The following is a 7,508-nucleotide window of genomic DNA, read 5'->3' as shown; positions in this document are numbered from 1 at the left end:
TCGGCAGCAGGAGAAGCGCTACCTCCACCTTACTCTCCCTTTTGAGAAGATAAGTTCACCAAGCAGCTGGACTCAAAGCTCTTTTCCAGGACGGCTGCTCAGACCGGACGGCACACTCCTCCCGATGCTGGCAATGACTCAGAGATGCTGGTTGAGCCCGCTGCCTGAAATAGCCTGTGCTTTGGGCTTGGTTCCCATCCTCGGTTTGCCTTTGCCCTTCTGCTACTTATTACGGTTGGGGAGAAACGAAATAACTTGTGCGGTGCTGCTTTGGACCTGGCTTCCCGGTCCTGGCTTTGCCTGGCTGCTGGGGCTCCTGGGAAAGCACCCGTCCTGACAGATACCGGGGATGCCATGATGGCATCTACAGGCAGGACCTCGGTCACCAGGCGAGGTGAGTAGACGAGGTGGAAAAAGCGATGGTTCAAGTCCCCTCTTCAAGAGCAGCCTCCTGCTCAGCTGCTCTTGCTCCATACACCACGTGCTGCGGGAGCTGATTTATTTGCAGAGCAACCGCCAGCTCCTGTGGCACGTGCGTGCGACGGTTACCCCGCAAAGAGAAAAATCTGCTGCCGCTTCCCAAGGGTCGCTAGAAACGCCACATCGTGACCGCGAGCCTGCGCAATGTCCCCAAAGGCAACGCAACGCAGGCTCTCCTGCGGGCAGAGATGAGGCCCAGCTTTGCAGCAGAGCTTACGGCATTCTTGAGGGAAGCAGCACCCCAAACCGTCCGAGCACCAGCGACGGCGATGACCCTTTACGTGGAGGCTGCCCTGAGCAGAGGCTCAGCACGGTCCTGGAGTGGCTGGGACGAGCCCTTCCTATCTCGGATCAATTACAACTATGCAAAGTTATTTTTAATTGGACCGGAGATACCAGAAAATAAACACTCGCAGCCACTGTGAGAGCGTGGTCATGGCCTCTTGTTCAACGAGGCTTTTCTCATTTTCTCCTTCGCACTGGTAACTGTCGGCAAATACTGAATTTGGACCTAGTGGAGCAAACTCCGGCCTTTCCTTGGTGCGTGAGTGCCTGGTAGAGCTAACACCCTCTTTCCCCGGGCTGGCCCTTTCCTTATCCTCCAGCATCCATGGCAGGAGCTGAGCCGTCCGCCCGGGCTTGCGAACTGCCGGAGGTTCTGCAAAGAGCTTTCAGTCCACCTGCCGTGGCGCGCAACGGATGGGATGACACCATGCAAGTCAGAAGGCAAGAAACCTGAGTGCACTAACGGGCAGCGGCTGGTGCTGCAGTAAAAGGCTGAGGTTGGCAGTGGAGGCTGCAAGCGGGTCGGCTCTTACCTGACCACCTGCAAAAATGACAGGGGTGGAGGCGGGCTTTGGGCGGTAGGGAATGGTGGCACCTTTTGGTGGGGACTAGGAAAAGGGACAAGGAGAGGGAGAGAGAACATTAGAACAGCTTTCCTGAAACGGCGGCAAAAAGAGTGTTAGAAAGCACCCGACGGAGCACGGCCCCCGGGGCCGCCGCCAGCAACACCCGCACCGGGCAAACCGCGTTTCTGGACAGGAGGACACGGGGGAAATCAGCGTTTAACGGATGAATGAGGACAACCTGGGGTACAGGAGATCCCCTGCCAAGGTGTGGGCCACTAAATCACTTCCCAGACCTCCGCTGCCTTCCTTGCCTTCGCTCTGCTCTCTGCAGACTGTGTCTCCTGGTCTAGACTCGAGCCTGACACTGGCATGCAGTGCCCTCCTCAAAACACTCCAAGGAGACCCTCAAGGTGCAGCGAGATGGGGAGGTACACGCACGGACCAGGCTTTTCATCCCCGGATGCCATGAGCCTCCTCGTGCAGTGGATTTCTTTGCAGCCTGAGAGCTCTTGCACACCCGCAGCCCGCCCTGGAGTTGCACCAGCCCGGCCAAGCACCAGGAGCTGTGGCACGGCGTTGTGAGCGTGAGCATCGGAGGGCGCGAGCAGCCTGTCTGAGTGACCCAGCATGATGCTTAAGCTCTTTGACCCCTCTCATCTTCCCCACTGCCGGAACAGGGTCGCCTTCAAGTCTTGGCTTGGTCTATCGCCATCCAAGCTGGGACGTGGATGGCCGCACAGGGGATGCTGCAAGGCACTGCCGTTGTGGTCAAGACCTCCCATGCCCTGGTGGGACAAGTGGCAGCGATCGCTTTGGCCAGGTTGCTGAACTCTGAAGGCGCCAGGGGCTGGAAACCCCTCTCCGATGGCAACACCAACATTTCCAGAGATCTTATCCTGGAGCTGCAAGGTGGTGGCAGTCTGCACGAGCAGCCAGCCAGACGCCAGCAGCAGAAGACCGACCAGCCCTCCTCCTGCGGCAGCGTGCCCCGGGGCACCCCTGCTGCGGCTGGACAGGACGTCTTGCTCCTTGCTGCTGTGCGTCGGTCCGAGCAGAAGCTGTAGTGACACACATCAAGCTGTAGCGATGCGTCCCTCTGCGCGAGGCACGGGATCATCTCACCCAATTTATCTCTCCGTCGGTTTTCTCTTGAACGTAACAAACAGGCCATAGAAGAGATTTTGAGGTTTCTAGGGATCAGGAGAGATTTCAGATAAAAGCCTCCTGGTTCTACGCAAAGTGAAACGACCCAGTTACTGCTATGTAAGGATAGGCAATATAAATTACGCTATCTCATGGAAAATTCTTCATTTTTTCTGTACATTCTTCTAGACGTCTACTTGTAGCCAAGTGACATATCCAAATCTTCCTGCTAAGCACAGGCCTGCAGGAAGGTTGTACGATCAAAGCACAGCCTCTATAATCACAAACCTGCTTTTTCTTTTATTGCATTGCAAATCTTAGAGGGGACGAGCGAGGATTTCTGTGGTAGGATAATTTAAGACAGAAGGGTTATAAGGAGCATCTCTGTGAACTGTTAAAGTCAGGGGACTTCCCAGATTTCAGACTGCAAGAAAATTCATGGGTTTTTTCTCTTTCCCATTGCTGAGCCATAGAGAGGAGCAGCAACCCTTGGTTTGGTCGGTGAGAACAGCAGCCACCGAAGACTTTGTAACACGCCTGTAAGCATCACCTCAGGCCCACACTTCTGCCGCAGTCCAGAGCATAACCTGGGGTCACCGTGCGGCTAAAATCGCACTCCTCTGGCAGCAGAGCGTACCCGCCTGAGCATCACTACCAGCAGTAACGTGGCTCGTGGCAACTCCTCCTTAGCTGCTGCCAAACTGAAGTTGCTTACATTTGGTTTTGCTTCACCTCCACCAAGCCTTGGCATCCTCATCTGAAGCTCTTGCAGTGGCAAACATGCTCTTCCCTGCCGTTAATAAAGGGCTGTGCAGCAAGGCAGAGGGGCCTGACACCGGTCCGTGCTTGTCTACCTCTGGGAGGCCCCAGGAGCGGAGGGTGTCACCGTCCTGTGTCCCGAGGGGTTTCCTCCTGGAGCTTCTCCCATCTTAGATGGCAGGTTTGGATGTTGGGCATGCAGCTGTGGTCACCCCTAGCAATAAGCCATTGGTACAGCAGCATCTCTCCATGGCAGAGACACTCAAGCTCTGCTCATCAGCATTTCTCCCAGACAACGGCACCCTGGACACACGTCGATGTGCCCTACAGGTCCTGCTCTCCACCAGCCTTCCTCAGCACCTTTCCCACCGTGCCTCACTGGAGTCTGGCTTTGCGCTCCTAGCCCTGGGTCCCCCAGCGCAGGCGATGCACTGGCCTCCTCCTCCCAGCCGTGGTCCTCACGGGGCACCGCAAGCCCCGTGCAGGGGAAGGCAGGCACTGGGTGGAGTGGCTGCAGCCCCCGTCCCCTTCCCACGGCACCCTCGGTGCTGCTGGGACACCACGCTACGGCTGTGCCAGCCCACCCGGCACCCCTCTCTCCTGAAGCCACCCTGTGCTACGACACAAGCCATCTCCTTTGGGGCACCTGACCAGACAGGTTTCCAGTGTGGGACTCTAGAAACAACGTACGAAGATGGCGGGGAGAACACACTGGGTAGGTTTCAAACGGAGGTACCAGGAAATGAGTGGTCCGACAACGCGTGGTGAAGGGTACGAGAGACACGCTCCACAGCTCCCAGCGCTGTTGTGGTGCCAGCTGGGTTTTTTTCCTATGTACTTTACCCCCTTTGTCACAGACTGTACCTCCAGCATCACCACACAGATCTGTTTGACACACTGGATAATTGCGTCGGGTGTCCCCGAGATTGTCACCGCCCGCTCCGTGGAGTTGGGCAGCATGTCCCCCGCCACTTGAACCTGAGCACCTGTTGACTGGAGACAGAAAGAGAGAGGAGGAGAAATCCCACAGCTGAATGCCTTTCCCTGCAGCCAGCTCCAGCTCCTGGAGATGCCACGCGCCTCCCGAGAGCTGTGCCGCCCCGTGCGAGCTCGGATGCGGGCCCTGCCTGCATCCGCACGCCAGCGAGGTCCCACGGGATGCTGCCGCCACGTCAGCAGGACCATCCTGGGAAGCAACCTGGTGCATGATGCTAGCAGCATAAGAGTCCCCCTTTCCAAGGCAGCTCCCCCTTGGTCACAGATCAGCTCCAAGGAGCTACGATTTCATGCAATAACAAAATCACCTCTGCCTTACCTCCCTGATTTCCTTGATCTTGGAGCCTCCTTTGCCGATCAGCGAGCCACACTGACTAGCCGGCACGACCAGTCTCAGCGTCACCGGAGGTTTGCTGGTAGCAGTGCTGTTGCTCATTGAATTGGTTATGTCCTTGGGAAGGAAGAGTGCAATGCATCAGTGCTTGGTACCCGACCAGACACCTGCCATCCAGGCCAACCCAAACGCCCTGGGCCAGAAAAGAGGGGTCATGTCCCCCAGACTGTGGCTGGTCTTTGTCTGCAGCTGCATCACTGCGTGTCCCTGCAGCTGATTAACTGCGAGACCTCTGGGACAGTTCCCTGAAGCTCAGTTCTTGCCTAGTTAGAGATGCCTGGAAGGTTTTGTGCCAAGGTCCTGTACCAGTTCAGCAAGTCCAGGCAGGCACTTATGGGTTCGAGGTACCCAGGCCCATCTGCGCTGCTGGTCCCAGCAGTGGGCATGCCAGAGCTCTGCTTGGCTGAGCTTGGTGCCACCCAAGGGTCTGGATGCAGACCCTTTTACTCTGCCCTCCTGGGGAAAAGGGCTCACGTTGCTCACCTCCTCAAATTTGTAGGCGATCATGGCGAAAGCCTTGAAGATGGCATCGGTGGGGCCGGTGATGGTCACGATTCGCTCGGGGCAGTTTCCCTCTGAGATGTTGATCCTTGCCCCGCTCTGGAAAGAGAAGGGCAGCCCTGGAATAGCCACAGCCAAGCAACCCACGGGCATGTAGCCGGAGGCGCAGCCCTTCCTCTGGGTCAGGTCCCGTCCCAGCCTGGTCCCTCGTCATCCTCTGTGCCAGCGTCTCAATATCCCATCTAACCTTAAAAACTCCTGTCCCTGCACCCCGTGGTGCCTCCAGCACTGCCTTACCCTGACCCTCAGAAAGGGTTTCCAAGCATTCGCTTTCGGTCTTTTAGTGCAATGCAAACCCATACGGTCAAGGTAAGACCAGATCACGGGATCATTGCTTGTAAAATGAAGAGTGTTGCTTACTGATTTGCTAACTCCTTGGTAGCTGCAGGCACAAAGACCTTGGACAAACTCAAACATCTTAGGAGTGACTTAATTTCAATGTTTCGTTAAGAGCAAATTCTTGGCTCTGGAAAATTCCCATTAAATGTGATGGGGGTTTGTTTGAGTACGGAATGAGAAAACTGGACCAAAGAGCTCTGGGCACAGCCAGCTTGCGTGTCCTGACCCTGGGAGTTACTGCACATATCACACGGGGCAATGGGCAGCTCTGGCCACTGTGCTGCACGCTGCCGGGCAGGACAGCCCAACGCCCTTCCCGCTCCTCTCCTCTCCTCTCCTCTCCTACAGATCCTTCTCCAGAGCAGGGTTGCTCACCTCTTCGCGCATCTTCTTCACGGTCTCTCCTTTCTGAAATAAGAAGCAGAAACACAGGCTATTACTAAAAATTCAAGACTTCCACCTTCAAAACAACCCTTCCAAACACGCATCTCTCTAATACGTGGCAACACATAGCGAAACCTTTGGGCAGCTCTGCGATGCCTGGCCCTCCATCCCCGTGTGCTGGTCAGCTGAAGAGCTGAGGGTACAAGCCATCGTAGCTCTGCTCCCTGTGTCTGTACGACACGACAGACAAAACAGCTACTAATGCACAACTGCAGCCTCCACCTCCCTTTCTACATGTCCCATTAGGAGGAAAAGTGCACGGAAAAAGCTCAGAAACTGATCCGATGCTGAGAAAAGCTGGAACTTCAGAGTGGCTTCAAAGGGCAGTTTCTGATCTGGTATCTATAGAGAAATCTACTATCTTTATATCCAGATAATAAAACAGGCACAACTGTGAATCTTTCCAGGGCTGGACAGGCTGATGGAAAAATAAGGCACAAGGATATAGGGGAAAGGTTTTCGTGCCACAAATCTTTGCCACCATAAACCTGCCTTTTAAAAACACCGAAAACCCAATTCTGTATAGCCAGGACTTTCCAAACCACCATGGCAAGCCCCGGGGAGCAGAGCACCTCGTGAAGCTTTTCTGCACAAACTAAATGGTGTCCTGCAGCCTCAGAGACAAGTGCTGCGAATTTAAGTGGGCCTGCATGACATTTTTTAGTCTCTCTTAATGAATCTATTTGATTAAAATGTCAGGGCAACGCGATCATAAACACCCATTCATCACCCCAGTGAAGCAGCTGGAAACGGCACTGGGTAAGTTTGGTGGCTGGTTTCTCTTTTTAGGGGAACGGCCTTTGGTCCCTCTGTGGGTGTCTCATAATTTGTGTCTCACAAATGCGGCAACGAGCTCATGCACACCAAACATTTAAGGACATGACAGGGAAGAGGAGTCTGGCATCTACCACACCACAGGCAGCACATGGTGCGGGCAATAGCATTAAGTACTCATTTAAAAGACGTCCTTACCTTTCCAATGATGCTTCCAACTTCCTATGAAAAAAAAGTCAAACACAAAGGAACCGACGTTACAAAACGTGAAGACAATCCAGCCCGACCCCATAATGACGCAAAGACCTGGCGCACACTGTCCCCAGCAGAAGGACGGGGTGGGGGGAGGCATGCGAGGGGCCAGGAGCACCGTGCCAGCCTCCCCGTCACACCGGGGCTGTCAGCCGGCCGGGCCCGGGCACAGCCGGAGCAGAGGCGGAAGAGGGGGCTGTGAGGAAAGCCCCTCGCTGGGAGACCCTTACCTTGCCATGCATCAGCAGCCGGATGGTGAGGGTGACGTTCAGGCCGCCTTCAGAGACCTTCGACTCCATTTCCTACCGGGAGACGGGAGACGTGTGTAAGCCGGGAGAGCAGCCCCGCTGCAGAAGGAGACAGCACCGCGGCCGTATCACCTGGGGACAGAGAGGGGAAAGGTTTTCTCTCAAAACAGGCAGGTGCCTCGGTGTGGGACGGCCCTTGCAGAGCAGCAGGGCGTGGGAAAGCCGTGGCTGGAAGAGCTGCGGGGGGGTGTCGCGGGGTGAGGACCC

General features: G+C 55.7%; 1 protein-coding gene across 2 annotated transcripts; it reads right to left on the bottom strand.

The window, feature by feature from the left end:
• Positions 1-1,199: 1,199 nt before the first annotated feature.
• LOC104622326 (poly(rC)-binding protein 3-like) lies at positions 1,200-7,336 on the bottom strand. 2 transcript variants are annotated; one of them, XM_010289076.1, is made up of 7 exons: positions 7,224-7,292; positions 6,940-6,963; positions 5,899-5,931; positions 5,107-5,223; positions 4,549-4,680; positions 4,098-4,226; positions 1,200-1,373 (listed from the first exon to the last, which is right to left on the bottom strand). In XM_010289076.1, exons 1-7 carry the CDS (start codon positions 7,290-7,292, stop codon positions 1,200-1,202), a joined length of 678 nt encoding a protein of 225 aa, XP_010287378.1. The 2 variants fall into 2 exon arrangements, with proteins under 2 accessions (XP_010287378.1, XP_010287370.1); XM_010289068.1 differs by lacking the exon at positions 1,200-1,373 and having other exon boundaries at positions 3,817-4,226; positions 7,224-7,336.
• Between the last annotated feature and the right edge of the window lie 172 nt (positions 7,337-7,508).

This window comes from Phaethon lepturus, unplaced genomic scaffold (assembly GCF_000687285.1).
Source record: "Phaethon lepturus isolate BGI_N335 unplaced genomic scaffold, ASM68728v1 scaffold28440, whole genome shotgun sequence".
NCBI lineage: Eukaryota > Metazoa > Chordata > Aves > Phaethontiformes > Phaethontidae > Phaethon > Phaethon lepturus.
Note: the sequence above shows the minus strand (reverse complement) of the source record. Positions and strands in the feature narration are given on the sequence as shown.